Here is a 22751-nt window from a genome sequence, read left to right on the forward strand (position 1 = left end):
TTTCTAAGGAAGAACAAGTCATATAATACAGACTAGGATTTAGTAAAGACTGAAGGTCGTCACTTGTTGTAGTTTGTCCGTAACTTCATTTATTACGTTATTATCACACATTGCATATTTGCGCGAATTTGTTGCAAATAAACGATACAATATAATCAATTAAAATTCTATAAAATACAATTGTTGTAGGTGATACATGTTAAGAGAGCAAAAGCGATTTTAATCAGTGTAATCACCTTAGTTTTAATTAAAATAATAAATAAGTAATAAAAGGACTGTGTCTTTACATTCCGATAAAAACACGATGAAATCATAAGATACGATGGGAGATAAAAGTGTCACTCATCATTCGCAGACATAATTGCTACCGGTAAACAAGATACGAGGCAACGATACGTGACGTATCGATAAAGTCACAAATATACGTTTGCATTATGAGTGAAAGAGGAGATATCTTTTCACAGCTGATCGAACTTTCTAGAGGGTCTCGTAAAGAGCCAGGAAATTTGCAATATTTTTCAACGGAAAAACCCCGGCAACGAGGGTGCGTTAGAAATGAAAAAGAGGGATTTCTGGGAAGGAGTACCAGCGGGAAGCCTCGAAGCATATTTATTCCTCATAATGACAACAGAGTTCCATGGAAACTACAATCTTGCCGTTATAATGTCTTTAATATCTAGGCACCAAATCATGGTTTATCAATAACCTTTTTTGTATCTACGCAAAAATCAAAGATTCCTCCTCATTTATTAAATTTTTGAAGGAGAAAATGTTACATTTTATTAAAAAATTTCTAAAATATTAATAAAGTTTAAAAGTGCTTAATAAAAAAAAAGATACAAGCCTGCAGTTGAAAATATTAAAATTATTATAAAACCTTACGTGAGAGAGGTTACGTTCGCTAAAGCAAACAGATTGTTGTAATACCTTGGCAATGATTATACAAACAATTTCTTTATTTTTGTAGTTTTTGTCATAATCGAAACTACTGATAAACAGTTTTTAAATTGGAGTTAGTTGCGCGAGTATGTCGACGGTCGCGAGAAGAGATTTTCGCGAGCCGAGAGCCGGTTATTTTAATAACGTTATAATAAGACGTCGCGGGATTGATGCTAAACTATTTGCTGGCAGCCGACGCTAAAGCGCCAAAGAGGCTCGCGGTGGAAATACGGCGAGCTCAAAAGCGACGGAGATGTCTAGATTTTAGCCCGTCACCTACGAGTCATTAACATACTTACTACCGTGCTGCGATGAGCCTACTAACGCTTTCGACTCTTCGCAGCGCAGCGTTAAAATTAAATTTTGTTTCGTATCAAAATTACTAAACATGTCTCACAAATTAATGTAACATCAAAGAATGAAAATTCAGATTCGAATCTAATTGTAAGTTAATAAACAATTAATGAATCAAGATTAGGAATCGCGCGTGAAGAGGCTTTAGTCAGGTCAGTGATCTTCCTGTGGTTGTATTCACTCGGCCTAATCGCTTCTCCTACCACATCGTCGATAGAAATGATCGTGCCCGATGACTTTACGGGCGTCGATGCTCGTTCCCTTGATTTACGGCCCCCCTAACCTTCGCCGTGTTACCTACATTGTTTCCCCCCAGTGAGGGTTTCTCTTTACACGCGCTGCTTGCGCTACCTCGACCGGGGCTTACCGGGGAGCGACCTCGACCTCGGTAAGCCACGTAACGGAGTATCCTCCGTCTTCGAAGGTTTGACTCGCTGTAAACCATCGAGCCGCAGCAAACCAGAACCCATGCTCTCGCCGTGTAATCGATGTTCCGTTTGAGTTCTGTGCGATAGGCTTAGATCTCGTAGGAAGAGAAACCCTCGTCAAGGATGTTGAAATACTTATCTAACAATATCTAAAGCAAAACATAATGTTACAATACAAAGTCACGCGATTACCAGATTATTATCGTTAACACTATTGTAATGGCATGTACCATTGGATGTATTGAACTTGTTTGTGCAGTACTCCCAACACGAAGGAGAACGAACCGAAGCGTATATTCCTTCGTACTTTCATTGCTGCTATCGATGCTATCACGAAGAGTAATCCGACTGAGTTCAGTTCCTATACATATATATAAAAATTCTAGCAAACATCTTAACGAAACATTTTAGGAAGCTACCTAAACTTGGAATATTCATCGGAAAATGAAATTAGAACAGGGGGGGGGGGGCTACACGCCACGTACAATCCCATTCACAGGAAATTCCTCTCTCGCTTTAATCCTTCTTTCATTCTAAACTTCTGAGCACAGCTGCGCCCGCATGTAAGATCGAAGGGTGCATCAAGCTGAGAGTGAGCGTGCCTACGCGCCGTTCCCGATTCGATTTTTTCGTCAGTTATATATATCGAGACCAGATGTAGAATCAAATAAGATAATTTGAAAATAAAAAAAAATAGCTCGCCACTATATGCATTATCGTTATATGCAATCTGTTACGTTTATTTAAAAAATATTAAGCTACTTTTATTCATCTTACTTTTTACAAATCAAAATGTAATTAAAAAAAGAAAAGAGATCTATATCCAAAATGAGATTCACGTACGTTTTTAAATATCAATTTATCTGATATACCTCTGTACTTTAAGTTTTATCATTCAAATCTATTTTTTTATTTGGAATCTAAAACTACTTTATCGCCGAATTGCCGGATGCGGACGCAATCAACCGATCATCATACATTCAACGAAACTCACGTCCGCCAATATTTTTGAACGATGCGTTCACGCGTCCGTCACGTAGTAACTACCGGTTGGCTGGTCCGACAGAGCCGGCGAGTTGTTTTGCAGCGCGCCGGAATAGATATCGGCGGTAGCTGGCGCGGAGACAGGGAAGTGCCACTATTTCTGACGAGCGCGAAAGAGTCCCTCCACCCCTCATCGTCGTCATCGTCGCCGTGGTCGTCGTCGTCGTGGTCGTCGTCGTCGTTGTCGTTGTCGTCGTCGTCGTAGTCGTCGTCGTCGTTGTCGTCGTCGTCGTCGTCACACTCTCTTGTCCCCTTGTACGCCTCTACCATCCAAGGTGTACCCAGGCGCGAGGGTAAACGGGGTGCACCGCGCGTCGTTTAATAGAAGGCAGACGCCGAGAAAAGCGGCCAGGAATAACCGTCAAGATGTCACACTTCCATATAGACATCGTGCCGAACGGTTCCACTCGATGATCCGCCCGGTTCGCTCGTTCACCGTCCGTTTCTTCGAGTCCACGTCGCGTCGTGGTGGCGTCGACGAACTCCGAGCAGGAACGACTGGTACACGCGCACGATTAATGAGCCGGAATCAAAAGCGCGATCTCGCTTTGCGCCGCAAGATCAAACGCCAACGACTTATTGTTCTTGAGACACGGGATCGTATAGAATCGAGAAAACGGCTATACCGGGGCATAATTTAACGATCGTTGGATATATATATTTATTACAATGAAAAACATCAATAAATATTGTGAGACTGTGATTAATTCTATATTCCATTCTTATGATAGAAAAAAAGAAACAGGAAGCGAAAGTTTATTGTCTCCCAAATTTTTACCAGTTTTTCAAACTTGGTCGCGATCAATGAAATCATAAGCCGAAAATCAAGTAAGCTTCAGTTGGCATCAAATCACATGGATACGGATCCAAGAATACGACCGCACTTTGTTGCACAAGCGCTGAAACTAATCGCGCGGCACCATCCTTTTGGATCGCGCGCGCGAACGGAGAAACGGACGCTAAATGAGACGAATGGCTTCTGAAAACGGGACATGTGTTAAGCGCGGAATTAATTTCGCACGCGGTTACGGCGGACACACGCCACTGAATTATACGCGACAAATCTGTATCGCCGACGTCGATTAATTAATAGATATTCCGCGTTAACTCGCATCATTTACGAAGAACAAGATTTAAGTGCGATAAAAGTGATACGAGACGAAAGATGGAAGAGACTTGCTCAGTTTGAGTTATCTTCCAACGGTAGACGCATGGTAGGAAAGTCTTCCATCAAAATCCCGATTAATAAGCGACCTACCACCAACACCTATCGACGGTGACTCGACGACGCACGGACGGCTCGGCAGAAGCAGCTCGCAAATCTACGAGAGTAGTGCCGTTTGTCACAGTAACGCGACTGGGCCAAACGAGGCGTCGATATAACAACAACCCTACTGCCAAAGGCGTTGTTGCGTCTATTCTTGACTGCTCTTAAGCGCAAGAGCGATGAGCACGGGGACGCGAAAGCGAGGAAAAGTATAGGGAAAAAGGAAAAGAATTACAAGAGAGACGAGTTCATAGCTAGATCGTATTGTGCGCGATTGCGTGGGAATAAGCGAGCATTCTCCGACGACGCGACGTTTCGGTCGCACCTGAGAGCACGTGGGTGAGGTCGGTATACTCTCGTTCGCCGTCCCGGAAGATATAAATAATCGTCACACGCAGATGTTATGCGCGTCACTGCTTATTCAGAAAAGCTTAAATCTTCCTTGAAACAAGTTTATCGTTTCAGACTGACCGTATCTCGAGGCGAAACGAAAGATCGTCATACCGTCAAATACGATCATTTCTCCTTTGTAGAAGTAATTATGCCAGTGATTCTTGCATGTATTACTCCTACAAGTCGAGATAAAAGTCCAAGATTATTTTTTAATATACTGGAAAATTTACTTCTACAGGAACAAAATTGACTATGTAAGCGTCTTCCTTAATCCAAGACGGTCCGTGGTCGAGGCTTCCGCGGAATATTCTCGCACGGAGATCAAGCGTAAAAGCGCAGAATGAAAGACTCGTTCTATCCTCTCCGTCGTGAATATACATCTTTCCCGAGCAAAGTTCCGCGTGTGTACACGTGCGTGCAAAACTCGCAGAGACCGCCAAGCGGTCTCTTAAATAGCTACTAAGTTTATCCTAAGTCTGGTGTCACGCAAACGCTCACTTATGGCAAAACGCCTCGCTCGTCTCGCTTACGACAGAGACCAGCCGAAAGACTCTGCCGTTATCCTGCTCGGTAGTTGACACACCTGCTAGCATTTCAGCCTCACCTGGTACCGCTTTGCCGTACTGCCACGAAGCCTCACACATACACAAAATACACGCGGTCTTGGGACAAAATTCTTTCTTTGCAAGGCCTATTTATTTTACCGCTTTTTACACACTGCTATCCAATATCAAATATATGTATATAATTTAAAGTTTCACAAAGAATACTTGATCTAGATAGATGTAGCATGATTACTGTTGCAAAATCCACTTTCAAATCCACGGTAAAAAAACAAACATATGTAATGTCTATTTTATTTATGCATATTCTGTTAATCATATCCTACTGTAATCTCGCGAAATTCCTGGCCCCGATAAGGATCACTGCAATCTAAACTTCATAATCTCCACACGACCGCGGATGTGTCACGCGAGGAGTGAGCTATCGAGAAAGGAAAATCGTCGCCCGTGTCGGAGATGGAACGCCCATTGTTGTCGCAGATAAGCAAAGCCTTCAACACCCGTTCCTTTCTAACTCTGTTTCTCTTATTCTCCTTTGGATTTCATGATAGTCAGGGAATGACCACCCAGGCGAGATCTCGCGCCTATTCGTGAATGACAAATGCGCCTTGGCTATATCGAGCGCACGTCTCAGTACCGTTCGACAGGACATAAATGTTTCGTGGGAGCATGAACGTGAGGCAACGTGTTCGTCTTACGAAGGGTACGACGCGAGTGGGATACGAAATCTAACGGCACATGAAGACGATTAAATGTGATATCAAAAAACTACTTATATTGTTAAGTATAAACCGATAATTTATAAGCGCATGTATACGTTATGCACGTTTCAGTTATGTGAATATGCTCCCATTTCGATAGATCATAAATATAGCGTAATGGATCGTAAAATTCGGCAGAAGCGAGGAAAAGGACGTAAAGTTTTACATTGAAGGGAGAGAAGAAGGTACACGAAAGAAATAGAAAAGCCAGGCGGGCGAAGAAACGGAAAGAATGAAGAGAGAGGTTTCGTTGTCATTGAAGGAAAGACGAGAAAGGATGTGTCGTTTCGGGACAGACAGCCACGATCGCCCACACACAAAGTCGACAAGAAAGAAAAAGATCGGACCGCGATGTGGCAGTGGTTCACACCGCACCGAATGACTGATCCTCTCAGCGGCGCGTCTTTCAATATGCTCATGGACGAATGAACGAACGTTGATTATCATCACTCGTGCATAGCGCCAGGTTCTGAGCTCTCTCCCTTTCTTTCTCTTCTATTCTTGCTGCTTATTTTTTTTTCTGACATATGTAGGGTATTGCCGTCTCTGGTAATTCTATGTGTAGTCGCTTCAAATTTATCAAAAGTGTCTAGCGATCGATTATCCGTACATAAGTTTTGTCGGCAGTGATCATTAATGTCAAGACGGTATACATAGAATATGGGAAGTCTTTTCACAACGTTCAACATTTGTTTCCAATTTAAGCAACAATTTTCTAATTCCACTTGTTACATTCATTTTTCAAACAAGAAAGACAATTAACTTGAACTACTTTCTTATTGCAAAATATTGAAATAATTGTACAGATGTTTGCATTATTCGCACATCTCGTGATATATAGTCTGGGAGATTCTGGTCTTACGTGATGCAAATAGAGCAATGGTCCTATTAAGGATCTCCGTCGCTGACACGCGTCGGTCTCAACTCCACTTCGCGTGTGAAAAGACAGTCGAAGACGTTGACGCGTTACAAGACAGTGCTACGCAAAGGCCAAGAGTTAGTATTTAACATCGCGAGCTCTCGAAACGCGCGAATCGCGCGGATAATCGGACCGCTAAACATCCTATCGATCAGTGAGCCACCAAACGCCAGTCGAATCGATTTCAACGCGTTCGTTAAATTATAAAATTGAAATTAGTGATAAACTTTTAACAATTTCGATTGTTCGGAACACATTAAAATCGTTTAACATCAAAGAAACGTAGATGGATAAAACACAAAACTTTGAAAACATAAATAGTTTATACGTTATTTTAAATTTAGCGCAGGTGAGATCCACAAATAATCCCGTCGCATATCTAAATAGTCTTGACAAGAATGGCACCGGCTTAATAAAGTTTAAAAGAATTTAGTTATACAAGAATTTTATTAAAAATAGAAACAAAAGATCTTATCAAAAAAAAAAAAGAAATACGAGATTTGAAAAATATGTTATACACGTCTATTTCCAAACCGGACTCGAAGAATAACATGTTATTATGACGTGTAAAAATATCGTTTGAACCGCGAGAGAAGTCGATAAATACGAACACGAACAATTTCAGATTCAAACCCGCGGCTATATATGCACGCGCCGAGTTTATGTCTCGTTGAAACTATTACGAGCCTAATAGAAACGAAAACGATCGCGGACATACAGTTTGCTCGCGGGCGAAGTCGCGGTGCGAACGGCCGTCGACTATCGTCGTTTTATTGCTCGCAAATCGAGTGGCAGTTCTCCATTGCTCCTCGTAGGAAGTCGAAAGAGGTCGAAATCGGAGGGCCGTTCTCCGCGCTCGATTTACCAGAATGCATCCGGTTGTGCCGCGTCGTCGCCGTCGAAACGTTCCTTACGCGTGCATATACGACCACGAAACTCTCAGCTCGTGCTCATGCTGGAGGATTCGATATCCCGTTCTATCCCGCACGCATCGTTGCGCCTATCCTTTTCTCTTTACGACGCAGCACCCACGAAAGGGTACTTGGGGGTCTGCTGTATATTTGCATGGGGATACGGAAGCACGCGTATATGTTCGCACACACGCGTTCCCGCAGCCGTCCCTCTAATCCTCTAATAGGATTTATACGCGCGAGCTCGATTACCTTCAGTCAAGGATATACCCCCTTGGCATCGCCATCGTCAGACCCAACGACGCGTATTTACCGTGGTAATTTCGCGCCCACACCCACACAATGTTCCCGCAACACACACCGCGGAGTAATAAACGCGCATAAATTTACGACTTTGATAAAAAATATAAAAATAAGACTTGGACAAAATTTCTTAGCAATTATTATAGCAATAATGTTCTAGAATATCTTTATTTTAGTATGTGAGAAACACAATCAATACTAGAAATTTAAAAATGCCTATTACGGTCGAAGCTGGATCATCGTTGCTTAAATAATTCAATCTTGAATTACTAATATATACTTTCGCAATAAATTTATTAACTGTTTTAACATATTAACATCTTTATAATATATGATGCTTGATGGTAGCATCAAATTATTAATTGCTTGTCAATTTAATTCGCGATTGCTAGAGTAGTTTTAATTGCGTTTATTTAGTCCGGAAAAATAATTCGGCGCGCAGTTTGAAAAAGACTACAATATGGTATATATGCAAGTACATATAGTATATATTAGTAATTCAAGATTGAATTATTTAAGCCGTAATAGGCATTTTTTAATTTCTAGTAATGTTCTAGAATATTCTTTTATATTTTTTTTTTAAATATCTCTCCAGAAAAGAAATATCCCCATTTATATACGTGTAACATTTCGCATATAATAATGCGCGAAGACGCGACGACTAGAACAGAGCTTCATGAAAGTCTTAAAGAGAGAGTACGCAAGTCACTCTGAATGATGGAATTTATTGTGGTAAAAAGCGAGAATTGCGTTCGCGAGAAGCAATGAAGGCGACGCGATCCCTCAGCAATAACGATAATGTTTGTGCGATCACGGTAGCAATCGAGCACGCGAGAGATCCATCTTCGTACGCAGCTCACGTAGAATCGCTCCTTCTTCGCGAGATCGTACATCTATCGTTACGTCGTATACGCGGCAAAAATCTTCGACAAATGTTTTCTTCGCGCCTCGCTCTACCTTTCTTTTCTGGATGTCTATTCTCACACTCGTACCTACAAGCTAATCACATACCGGAGTGTCAGAAAATGCGTCTCGTGCATAAGACTTCTAGACTAATTGTAAGAAGGAGTCTTGACAAAGTTTGCATGCGGACCGGATCAACGCAAAGACCGAGATCGTTTTTGTTCTCGGTATAGAGGTGATATCAGTAAAGACAAGGACTGTGATGTGGCATCGACGCATCCCGCGGAATGCGTCTCTCCTCCTCGGCTCCGAATCATTCGCTGTTGAGAACAGTGAAGGAGAAGGGAAGAGAAGAAGATGAGAGTGCAGTGCCGATTTCTTTTCTTTTCCTCAGCGCTCAAAGGCGCTCGCTCTCTCGCGAATAAACGCGATCGGTTCTCTTATTTGGCTGGACCGAAGCCGCTCAGAAAGGATCGAAAGATGAGAAAGAGAGAGAGAGAGAGAGAAGAAAAGAATAAGGAAGAAGATGAGAAAGGAAAGACCGAGGAATTGGCCAACTAAGCGAGCGAGCGAGCGAGAGAGAGAGAGAGAGACATCCTTCGCCGCAAACGAAGGATAGACTCTCGAGAAGGAGAAAGGATTCTCCACGCCTTCCTCCACCGTGCCTTTCATACGAGCCGGCCCGTTAATCCTCCACCGATCCCACGGAGATGCACCGAGGAAATTTGCATACAAGATCTTCTGGCATCTCCTCCATGGTTACTTCGTCCTCCCGCACCTCCTCGTCCTCTCATTTCATCTTCTCTCGGCCATCTTCTTCACTTTCCTAGAGTGCTCCTCCTTCTTCTTCTTCTTCTCCTCCTTCTCTTCCTTCTCGTTCTTCGACGCCATCGTGACCCGTTTACGTGCCGATAGCGCGCTACTCGCCTCCTCTTGCTCTCTATTTAGATTCCCAGAGAAGCTTGTCCCTTCGAACATTTTAAAAATCGCAAAGAATTTTGCTCGACGATCCGTCAAACCTCGAAAGGCACTAACCGATCGCATTCTCTACGCGGAACAATAGAAACGGCTTCCTTCAAACTACCGATTTTGTCAGCAACTCTTGAATACGCGCGAGCGGTTATAATAAGGAACAATCGAAACGAAAGCAACCTCTGCAGTATACCGCGTACGAATCTGCTAGAGTCGTACGCGGAAAAACTGCTCCCGACGGCATTAATTCGGCCTGCGGACTCGGCGAATTAGCATCGTCACCCTGTAATCGCGGAGGCGCTCACGATAAATTTGCAAGTATATTACGCCTTTGCCGATATGAATATTAAATGCGCCCTCGGAATAGAATTAAAGAGCATTTTTGCTTCCCGGAATTTGAATGCCAAATACACGGTAATGATATGTTATGCGCAAAGCGTTCTCGCGCGATGCATTATTAATGCCGAATCTCTCTTTTCTCTTTCTCTCTCTCTCTCTCTCTCTCTCTCTCTCTCTCTCTCGTTCTCCCGAGCTTCTACTTTTCCGGTCCTCGATTTTCCAGACAGTCACCATTCGTGCATTGTCCATCTCGGTGAATCGCGAGCATCCGTGCGCATCCCGTAATCCCGTAGGAAAACTCATTCGATCTGATAACCCCGAAGAATTTGACGTGGGGGCTTCATCCCCTTGCGCCTGTCCTCTTCCCACCGGAGTTAATCCGAGCCATATACGCGAGCGATTACCGTTAATTATATTTTCCTGGTGAACTCTCTCTCTCTCTCTCTCTCTCGCTCTCTCACACATAAAAGCACGAACGCACATTTGTGCGCGTCCACTCGGCGTCTCCCCTGGGTTTTCACACAGAAACACAACACACGTGCCGCGCGCGCTTTAGGAATCGCGGCGTGGGTGTGCACGCGCGTGTTTTCGTAGATGACGAAGAAGGGAATTGGGGGCCTGGTCTGTGGGAAGGGCGCGGGCGAGCAGCCACCCTCCCTTTACTCGGCAGCGTTCCTCCCTTAGCGTTAATACGGACTACATCGGGCGAAGGGCAGGATTAAATTGGCACCAATTACCAGCAAAACACCCTCCACGCACTTTCTCTCCCCTGTCTCTTCTCATGTCCGCCCGCTCCTGTTCCTCGCACCAGAAATGCCCCCACCCTCTTGACGCCCGCTCTCACCCCAGAGAAAAGACAAGTCCGCCCCTCGGAGCCGCAACGATATTATATTATGAAAATATACATCTACAGCTGACGTAGCTGTACTTCGCAAGGCAATTATATAGACATATTCTAGTCGTCCTACGCGCGCGCGATCGTTCAAATTCTTGGAGAAAGAAATCGTTATGATCGATATATCGATATAAATGTACTCATATTCTCGATCATGCAAGTATATTCTAAAAATCAATTTAGAGATTATATAAGCAAGAAACATATGTGTATATGAAGCTATTTAAAAGATAAAATTGGCAATTCTCTGTATTGCTTCGTGGTACTCCTCTGTATAATTTTTTTAACATTAATATATTTCAACATTATAATATATATATATATATATATATAAAATGTTTACATTTTTCAAATAAATGCATTTAGCAAATTATTACCTCGTTATTTATTACTTATTTAATTATTCAGATATAAACCATCGAAGCAATTTCTAATTCTTAATTTTATCTCTTACTTTCAATACCTTACATAGATGTACTCAAAATATATTCAAAAACGTAGCTATCACGTGCGAGTTATATCCAGTAATTTTCCACGAGTGACAAGATTATAACAAGTATACCTAACACAGCAAACGCACACCGAGTGTCACCGTGTCGACCTATCCTCTCCCGTCTGCTGTGTTATGTGTGTACGCGTATGCACATACACACACTTGTATTACATACGCAAGAACGAGCGTACATCGTCGACGTCACACGTCGCACGAGACTCGAACGAAGACGATGAGGACGACGATGACGATAAAGACGGTGGCGGCATTTGCGCGCACACAAATGGGCGGTTCTAAGGAGAGGAATACGGCGTGCTGCAATTGGTTGGCCTAGTCGTTACATTTATCACATTACTCATGAACGATATGTTGGGAGTGCGTGCGTGCGTGCGTGCGTGCGAGCGTGCATGGATGCGCGCGAACGCATACGCATCGCACGCTAGCGTACCTTGAGAAACGTACCATCTCTTTGTCGCCGGTCGTGGGTGTGGGAATCGCTTTTGTCGGTATGCGGATACGCTCGTACATATACATGCGTGTTACGTACATAGGTAGGTGTATGTATTCGTGTATGTCGCGAGGAACGCCATTTGCAAGGCGATTTTGCGCCTCTGAGAATTCGCGATCTTCTCTCCTGATGTTTGCATAAAGGTCGCAGAACTTGAAGATTAAACGTTCGCTGCAGATACCGAAAGATCGAACGGTGACGTGGCACTTTATAATAATAATGTCGAGCTAATTAGATGCGATGTACGCGAAATTGTCATCTTCGCTCTTGCACGCGATACTGCTTCGGCTCCGAATGAATTTATGCAATGCGACTACTCGAAAGGTCTTGCTGCCAACATCGTATCATCGAATCTAATTGATCCATCGCATTCTTCTTTAATCTCCCCAATTGCGCCATGTATATTTAATCAAAGATAAATAGAGAATGTATGTCCATTTATATATGATATAAGAAACTATTTCTCTATCCATAATTTTCCTGTAATTTAATGATCCTGTAATTTAATTTTAACTTCAATAAGTTACTATTAAAAAAAGTATTTATCTTAACAATGTTTTGCACACATTATTATTTCTAATAAAATATCAGCAATTTAAATATCGTAACTATCGTAACAAAGGCAACTTAACGGTAGCACTAGACAAAAACATGTATATTGAAAAAGTTAAAACAATGCTTGATGATAAAGACACGTATATGAAAATTCTCAGGGATCCTACGAGTAAAATTAACAGTAACTTAAGGCAACTCTGTTGGCAGGATGGAAAAAACAAAATTACATTTCGGAATTAACCTACAAACAACTCTATTGTAGTGATGGTAACATTCCTAAGGCTTATGCGTTGCCAAAAGTGCATAAACTAAATTGCCCATTTAGAATCATCATATCCTCGTTGGATAGTGCATTACATAATTTGGCAGCGTTCTTACATAGTTTGATTGTAAAAAGCATTTCTAAAGCGGCTAGTAACATCAAGAACAGTTTTGAATTAGTTCAAAAATTAAAAAGCATTAAAATTGATCACGGGTTTAGTTTGGTGTCGTTGGATGTAATATCACTCTACACTAACACTCCAACGGATTTAGCAATAGACGCTCTTTCCAACAGATGGGACGTTATTTGCAAGAATTGTAATTTACCGAAAAATGAATTTATCCAAGCTGTTCGCCTAGTGTTGGATTCAACTTTTTTCACGTTCGACAATCAGTTTTACAAACAGACTTTTGGAACGCCTATGGGTCCACCGCTTTCTCCGATTGTTGCAAACTTAGTTATGATGGATTTGGAGAATTTGGTGTTGAGCGATATTCGACATCATATACCTTTCTATTATAGATATGTAGACGATATCGTTCTTTGTTTATTGAATTCTAAAATTGATTCTATTCTTGAAAAATTCAATTCATTCCATCCAAGGTTACAATTCACCTTGGAAGTGGGTGGTAATTCTATTAATTTTTTGGACACAACTATAATTTTAAAAAATAATTCATTAATATTTGACTGGTATCAAAAATCAACATTTTCTGGAAGTTTTTTGAACTTTTTGTCTCAGCATCCAATTTCGCAAAAGAAGGGCATAATTTTCAATCTGATAGATAAAGTTTTTTATATCTCACATCCACAATTTCACAAAAAGAATCTTGAATTTGTTGTCAGGATACTTTTGGAAAACGATTATCCATTAAATTTTATATTCGATACTATTAATGAAAAAGTTAAAACATTAATAAATAAATTGAATTCTTGTTCAGCTAAAAAAACAAAAAACAATTTACCTAAAGAACGCGTTAGATGGTTTTCCATACCATATTTGGAAGAGATATCGAATAAATTCAAGAATGCAATTAATGGAGTTTGCCATAGGGTTTCATTTTTTAGTTTGAACAAGTTGAATCAGTTTATTAAAGTTCATAAGGATTCTTTAAACAATGAATTAAAAAGGAATGTAGTCTACAAGATCAACTGTCGTGATTGCGATGCTTCCTATGTGGGACAAACAGGGAGAAAATTAAAAACCAAACTTTCTGAAACAAAAAGCATATCTATAGTAAAACATCCACTCATTCACTGTGATCACATAACATAGGTTGCAAAACGATCATGACTTTAATTGGCAAAACGTAGAGATTTTGGATGTAGAAAATTATTGTAATAAAAGGTTAATATCAAAGATGATATTAATCGACAGATCAATGGGCTGAATCTACAACATGATACCATTGGTTTAAATCATGCGTACATTGAAATTCTCAATAAACTTTAAGGCTTGTTCGTAATACAATATATGTCATAAACTTGTTTGTCTTCAAATTGACCGCTATGTTACTTGTTTAGCAATCATTATTTAACCGACTGTCGGAATTACAAGACACATATCGTTCTCGCAGTTATTTTTTGACGACAATTTATAACATATTAACGAGTTACAAAATGTTAAATAAGAGAGATTCATTGTTCAGTGTAGAAGCGTCGATTGTGTGAGGTGAGGTGAATATCAATTTTCAAATTATACATACAATAATTTAATCTTTCATATAATTTTAGCTTGAGTTCTCATTGCCACTCAGCTTTCTAACTTTGTGAGTATGTGGCTTACCTCACAACAGGAAAAACATTGGAGATACCATTTTGTCATGCAATACTTCAATCGTTACGCTAGGGTGAAAGATTGCTGATGAAGACTCAATGAGTGGAAACGTTCAAAGTTAAGGTTTATATACTTAGTATTAAGAAAAATTGCGCTAACTGATAACCAGCGTCGACTCCTGTTGCCTGTAATACATATTTTATAGTTTTATTAATTATTTTAAATATCGTACTTAAGTTCCTGAAATCAGAGTGTGACATCGAGCGATTCGCGAGCTGTCATCGAGATCATCGGTAGTAAGCCGTACGCATCGAGCACTCTATATCGCATTACGATGTGCATATACACATCCGTTCTTCGGGACGAAGGAGTATAGAAGTCATGGGTCCGGAAGGTGCAGGAAGAGAGAAGAGAGAGGATAATTTATTATGCTGTCAGTATGTCGCTCACAATGACCGCCTCCTCGATTTTAGTGACATGGCGATTATCGTTGCGGCCGATCTCGACCGATCATCGTTAGCATGAATAACGTGACAATGGTAATCCCTTTCGTGAAAGTGCTAACGGCCATACGTGCTTCGACGCCAGATGCCGTCTCGAGCATGTAGAAGAGATCGTCACCGTGAGAGGGACATCACGAAGAGGAGAAAGAGGAAGAGGTGAAGCAGGAGGAAACGGAGGACGTTCACCACGAGCCACAGGCCACAGGCGCGACGGAGGAGCTCCGACACGTGGCGCGTATACGTTCGTCACCCGACGAATCGTTTCTAAAAATATTTACCGACGCGAGAGAAGAAGAGAAAAAAATAAGAGGAAGAATAGGGGACACGAGAGAACCCTCGCGCACGGCGCGGCGGTTTTAATTTGGCCATCGGAACGTGACGATACCGCGTCTCGAAGCGAAGCGAAACAACGTCGAACGTCGAGATTCTGAAGCGATTTCGCTTGTTCGCGAGCGGACAAGCAACTTTATTTCGGGCCTAAACCGTTTTATGTCGTTCGCGATAGTGATGCGCTAATACAGAGACGTTTTCTCGCTAACGGTCTCTCAATTATCTCCATGCAACGTAGAATGAAATACGTTCATTCTATATTTATTGTAATCGCCCATAATGTCTATTTCAAATGCAATTGCCCGTTATCGCTCGCTCGAGTATCAGCTTTCAATAACGGTTCGACGTAACTAGAGCCTCCTTTAGACGAAAAAGCGCTAAAAATAGGAATACCGTTGACGCAACCGCTAATAACAGCGGCCGCCCTCGAGAAAAGACGAGACGGATAAATATATTCCATAATGCTCATGCGTTAACGATGATAACTTCTAGTACGCCCGCACGAATGCACCGTTGCGAAAGAAGAAACCGGCGCAGCGGGAGTAGTGGGTTAACGGTAAAATTTAAGTGACACAATCCTGCGATCATATATACGATACGGACGACATCGTTTCACGAAGAATGTATCGTCAACGTTCTCAAGGGTGGTAGCCGACGAAATATTCTTAAAGCACTTTCCAAGGGTTGATCGCAACCAACGGAGACTCGGAGGAGACGAGACCGGAGGAGAACACCGTAAGAGATGTGGCACGGGGGTGGCCTCTCCGGGAGGGAAAGTGGCCCCGTTACAAGTTTTACTGCAGTTTTGCGGCTCGGAACTGCGAGCGCGTAACGGTCGGCAATTGAATTTAAATATTCAATTATGCGATGTGTAAATGAAATAGAAGCCTTATGCAAATGGGTACACGCTGCGAGGGTTGTTGCAAATTTAAAGGGTTAAATATTTATTAGCCGAGGGTTAACCGAGATTTATGGGACCGCGGCCGGCTCTCTTTTCGTTCCCTCACCGACGTTTGGCAACACCTCCGGGAATTGTGCGATTAGAGCCCAAATATGCCACACGGATAAGTACAATAATGAATAATGCGTCTTCACTTCGTTTTAAACCTACATAGTAAATATATTATACATCTATCACTAGTGCATCAAATACTATCTACTGTAACTTTAAATAAAAAATTCATTCATATTATTAGGAGTGGGTTAATTTCCTGCAAATAAAAATCTCATCTTATTATTTAAAAAAAGAAAGAAATAGAAATATAAAAAAATCTGGCATGAAATATTACAACACTAATATGTCCAATCAAACTTGTTAACGAGGAAAATTCATTTTTACATCAGTGCTAAATATAGTGTGTTAAATCTAACTAATTATTTAGAATTTTTTCCAAAATCTATCAAGATAATTTCTATTCTTTTAATATCTTTTGTTTTAAATAACTTTCATCTGTTAGATAGAGACTCGGCTTCATCTGATAGAAATCTAATATGTACAGAATTATTAATTTGCGACAAAGCACAAGGGTGTGCGAGAGGATCAAGGAGCTTCTTGGTTTGACGAATACGAGAAATTCGAGAGCGAAAAACGCTCAAATAAAAAAAGACCGAATTTTTTGTTTTAACTCAACAAGGCTAACATTTATTTATAATGAAAATACGTTGATTGAGACAATAGTTTAAACAAGTATCATATTATCAGTAATATATATCTATATATATATATATATTATCACTATACGTAATGCTAATCGTATACAATGTTCGGGTAAATTCCGATTTTTTTTATTCTCTTAAGTCTAACAAGTTGTAAATTGTAAACACACATACATGCACAATGTCTTTTGGAAGTGATCTCTTCCGCGTGTTAAATGCATGTGCTACGTTAAACACAGCGGTATCGGCTTCCTCGTTCACGTTCTGCATAGTGACGTTTAAACGTATCGCGTAAATTGAGAGCTTTAATATATTCCGCGTTTCTATCGTTTGCATTTTGTGTCTCTCGCACCGTCTCCATCTGTGTACCGTGCACGTATCCCGTAAACATTGTAACAATTACAGAAACAATATGAAACAAAAACGTAACCATATCACGTGACGGTATCATTAACAAATGTATACATCCGCGATTTTGCTCCGCGAGATCGAAAAAGGGGGTATTACTACCGTGTGTTACTTTATGCAATCTTGATAAAACTAATCTGCTCCCTTCTTCTCACTTTCTGTAGCTCGCAATCTCGCGTCGCAATAAAAATAATCGTCGGATGTCGTGCAAGGCACGAACCGACCATCCCACGAATATTTTTCATCGAACAAATTTTTCACAAAATCGCAAAAAATATACGCAGAAACAAAACGCATGACGTAAAAAAAATATTATAAAATTTGAAACGCGATAAAACATCACATTACTTCCACGATATCATACTATTCCCCAATAAAAATGAAAAGCGTAGATAGAATAAAAGAAGAACGTATTTTTCATTTTGATTATGTGGTAACAGTTTCCATGCGCTTGAGCACTAAAAATATCGAATATTTCATGTCCGAGTTACATGCTAAACTGATCTTTTGTTTATTAGTACTTAATTAAGTACACAGTCTTGGTGCGAACGCGTGCACACTGCAGTCTATGGCACTAAGTATTCACGTTATTTTCTGCAATTTTTAATTTTACTCTCATATCAACACGAAATTTATCTTTATATGCAACTCGCACAACAAGTTTTCTGTTTCATTTCATCATTATTCGAAGATCCTACACGCGTAATAAAATGATCCGTCACGAATCAATCATTTAAGTGCGGTACTTAAAAAGAAACAATAAAAATAGTTTTTCCGAAATGTCGATCATAAATCATAAAAATTCTTGATTTATATGACAATGTAAAATTATCAGCTTAGTTTATAAAACGTATAGTAATCGACTTATAAATTTAATAGTCAATATTATTTAATTTTATCAAATATAAAAGTTTCCGCGCAAAAATAATCGATTGTTGTAAAATCACTTCCATATTTTGTCGTGATCTGAAAACAGAAAAAAATGCTTCAATGTGTTCTCCTCTCATGTAATTCTTGTTTTCGTATTTTTTTCTTCATTTTCCTTATATCGTTTTCATTCTTGTCTCATTTTTTTTAAACAATGCCTAATGAAAGCCAAGAGGCTCATAATCCTCTCGGCCCTAGGCTCGGCACTCGTAACTAGGGTTCCAATCGACCGGTGCCGAAGCCCATTTGCCCATTTTCCGTACACCCTTGCATTTACTTGCAATAGTGATCTTAATGAGAAGATCACTATCGCGTTTAGACTTGAAAATCATCCCTTCAATTCTGGTGCCCCGCATACGGTTTCCATTTTTACGTACCTGTCGTGTAGAATTAAAAATGTAATCTTGGATTTATTTCCAAGTAAAACTTCAAGACGTTTATTCATACATATGTTCTCACAACATATGTGCGAACGTATGTGGTTCCGTGTACGTTTTGCTATAACGATGTACACGAGTACACGCGATGTCTTCATTCGGCGAAAATAACACATCGTGCATGCGTGCACGCGTATAGATATGTATATATATGTGTGTGTATACGTTGCACCCGGTTCTGCCTCCGACAGACGCATAACGGGTCAATCATATACACATTTCCATTTATATACGTATACTGATAAACATCAATATTGATAACGCTGTTTATAGCGAACATCAATATTAAAAAAAGAAATTTTCCTTGTGATATTCTTTGACAGTGGGGCACCAGCAGAAGGACTCAATCCTCCCTTTATGGAGGGTTCAAAATATTATTTAGCTTTCTTGCATTTCATATATATGTATATATATAATGTACCTCACACAACTCCCTAGTTACGAGTACCGAGACCTAGTGATAACCGATTAACTTGATTACGCACGATCTCAATTGCTTCTTTGTTCTCGGATTCGTCACATTTCTCGATTTCACATTATGCATATAACTTCTCTTATATTACTTTCGCTCAACTCGATCCCGATCGCACACCTGCGGCGCAAGTTCACTTAAGAAATTTTCACTTAAGCAATTCGTCTACAACATCAATTGTGCTCGACGAACTCCTCACAGTCTCATTATCTTAAACTCACATTATGTTGTCAATTCTCGGTAACCTCAAATTAAAAATTCGCAATAAATTAACCGTTATACTCTATACGTTTTCGTTAAACACAACCCACACACGCTATAACTCGCTGCCTTGCGTTCTCATTCGCTCTCCGTCTTACACACGATCCCTAAGTTATTCCGATCGTTCAGTTTAAAAATAGACATAAAATTCATCTTATTCTTTCTGTGACGCATTCTATGAGGCTTAATCCTATTACGTATATCCAAATCACGATTAATACCAACGAATCTAATCGATATCGGTTTTCCGAGCTAACTCGTCCTCGTTACTATTGATTTCGATCGAGGAAGATGGACGCCGCGACGCAACGAAGAAAGATACGCGCGTATACGCCCACGAGAGGCTACCTAAAGAAAGTAGACGCCGCGTAGACGATATAATGTCTGTCGTAAACACGCCTACCGCGTGCGATAGTATCGATCATCATCCAACGCGCGCTGCATCGAGGCTGTTAGCTACTGAGGCGCGTGTGCTCTCGTCCCTACGTAGCGTCCCGCATATAAATCGCGGTCAGTAACGGTGTTAACATAAAAAAAGAAAAAAAAGTTAGAAAATAAGAAAGAAGAAAAAGCGGAACACCGACATACGAATTATCCGTGCCTTGTTCGCCCTTCCTATAACTACGATTCAGTTATAATCGACTGTCTCTTTTCTCCGTTACATCTGATACGGTTTCATTGACACGTGACGTCAAAGTAATACTCGCATATATTGTTCTTGCCACCTCTCTCTCTCTCTCTCTCTCTCTCTCTCTCTCTCTCCCCCCCCCCCCCCCCCCCTCTCTTGTGCTCGATTGCCTTATTCAAACTGAAAACGCTTACGAACCAGTGAAACCGCTCTACCTCGATTTTCTCGCGCCTCTCTAGCCACCCTATCTCTAGCTACTCAGCGACCTACTTCGTTGACGACGTTTCTCGCACGAGACCGCGAACGCGCCCTCCTCCTCTTCCTCCTCCAATGCTTGCTCTTTTATACAAATATCTCGCATGTCTGTCCCGTCCATCGTGCCATGTCGCGAGAGACCTTCAAGGAGAGACAGGAGAGAAGGCTATGAGAGAATGAGAGAAAAAGAGAAGCGCGCGAGATGAAACGAACGTTTCGCTCTCGAAGAAGTTTACGCGCGCGAACCACATATTTCGTTATTTCTGATAACTACTGATTAGCAGATAAATAGAACAGACCATGTCCCGGCCACACGAAGAGCAAAACACAGAATTGGTTGCATAAGGCTGCGAACCAGCCGCAAGCTCATTCGGCGCTCTCGCACCGATAATAGCCCATTACGACTAGTTTCCTAGAGGTTTCGAGCGAGAATATTTCTGAATATGTTTTGAAAGCGAAGTGAGAACCGATGTCAACGGACGACCGCTGCCCTCCTTGGGGCACGAAACAAATTTAGAAACATTCTTCAACCACGCTACGAAACGAAACCTTATGTAATCGAATTCGCGTCGAATCTATGGAACGGTTGTACAAAAATCTAAAATAAATTAATCAAGAGTATTCTTAATCGTCACAAGAAGTACATGAGAATGTTGGAAAAAAAACAGAGTGTACCTAACGGATCGAAAAAGACAATGGATCTCTAACACCCGAATTTATTAAAATCAAAATCCTCTATCCAATTTCCTCCCTCCTTTCTTTCCAATTTTAGGCGTAATATTGACAAATCTTATCAAGGAATCTTAATAATACAAGTAATATTTTATAAGACTAAAGATAAAAAATACGACAAATAAATAAATTCTATAGTTTCGAGCGATTAATGTATAAACAACAAAATAATAAAAAGAAGACAGCATTAACGAACTCAAAACAAGCCGAATACCATATAAAAACTCATTCTCTGTTCGCGGAGCAATCCGAAACACTTATGGAAATGAAATATACTAAAAGATTTCCAACAAGTAGCGCCGATCCAACAATACAAGATCCTTTCTAGCTCGCATAGGGCCTGCGAATTAGCATATCCTACTTCACAACGCTCTCTTCCTTCTGGAAAGGTCGAGGACGTTAATAGAACTCTAGAAGCTGCTACCCACGCATTTTAACATCGATCAGGTGCTAGGTACCGTCTTCCTATAGAGTATACAGACCCGTTTACCCTGGCATAGACTCGTGTATTTCGACTCCCACGCGTGTATGATCTAGCCGCGAAGGCAAATCGGAGAATGTCTCCGACCTAGCTTACTGTTAGTTGCGATTCAACTCATCACGATATACTGGTCACTTTTGATTTTATCAGAGAGAGATCAATCATTCCTTAAAGGACGGACGGAATCGATCGCGAGCACGACCGATCCTGAAGAACCGGTGCTATTCTTACGTATAATCATCCTAGTCACATCTATCCGATCGAACGTTCGACGCTAGATGAACCAGATGAAGAAGACAAAGTAGCGAAACACGATGGCAAAAAGAAGAGATAGAATTATGGAGAAGAATAATGTCGCGGAAGGAATAAGAGAGAAGTAGAAGAAGAAGAAGGAGAAGAAGAGATCTCGCGAAATCGGCACGAAAGTCGCGTCGTCTATTACGAGCACGGATAAACGGCCGAGCTAATGCTGTGGTAGGCGGCGAGGGCGGCGTGCGCGTGCGCTGGGGGCGCGGATGCGGCTGCGTGCGGCGAGGTGGCCATCGCGGCTGCCATCATCATCTGTTGGTGCGAACGCTTTAGGGAGTTGGGAGTTGTGGCGGCGCTACTTGGGGTAATAGCAGTAGTAGTGGTGGTGTTCGACTGCGGCGTAGGGTGGTGGTTTTGGCTTTGGTTTTGGTTGCTCAGTTGCAAGGGGGTGGTAGTGGCGGTACTGCCGATTCCGGCGTGATTACTATTATTATTGTTATTATTCTGGTGATGGTGATGGTGGTGATGGTGATGGTGATGGTGGGGGGTGAGCGCGTCGTGCGGATAATAAGTCGTTGACGATGGTGAGGTACTCACGACGTCCGGCGTGCTGGCCCCGTCCGTGTGGCTGGTGCTGTCAGCGGTGCTTCTGGGTCCGCTGCCGTCCAGACCGTTACCCAGCTCGGGTGGCTTCGAGCTCTCTCGGTCGTCGATCACGAGGTCGATCGGCATCTTGCCCTTCAGGCAGCTGATGTACCGGTGGCAGAAGTTGTCGCACAGCTCGTGCACCTGGAATGTGAAAAAAAAGAAAGAACATTCGTTAGTC

General features: G+C 41.3%; 1 protein-coding gene across 4 annotated transcripts in view; it reads right to left on the minus strand.

The window, feature by feature from the left end:
* hth (Meis homeobox homothorax) overlaps nucleotides 1-22751 on the minus strand; it is a 446666-nt gene that overhangs the window by 330928 nt on the left and 92987 nt on the right. For all 4 annotated transcript variants that reach the window (XM_018505263.1, XM_018505262.1, XM_018505259.1 and 1 more), the window contains exon 6: nucleotides 22523-22714. In XM_018505263.1, the coding sequence (XP_018360765.1) occupies nucleotides 22523-22714 (192 nt within the window). The remainder of the gene's footprint in view (nucleotides 1-22522; nucleotides 22715-22751) is intronic.

The sequence above is a fragment of the Trachymyrmex cornetzi genome, unplaced genomic scaffold (genome assembly GCF_001594075.2).
Source record: "Trachymyrmex cornetzi isolate Tcor2-1 unplaced genomic scaffold, Tcor1.1 scaffold203, whole genome shotgun sequence".
NCBI lineage: Eukaryota > Metazoa > Arthropoda > Insecta > Hymenoptera > Formicidae > Trachymyrmex > Trachymyrmex cornetzi.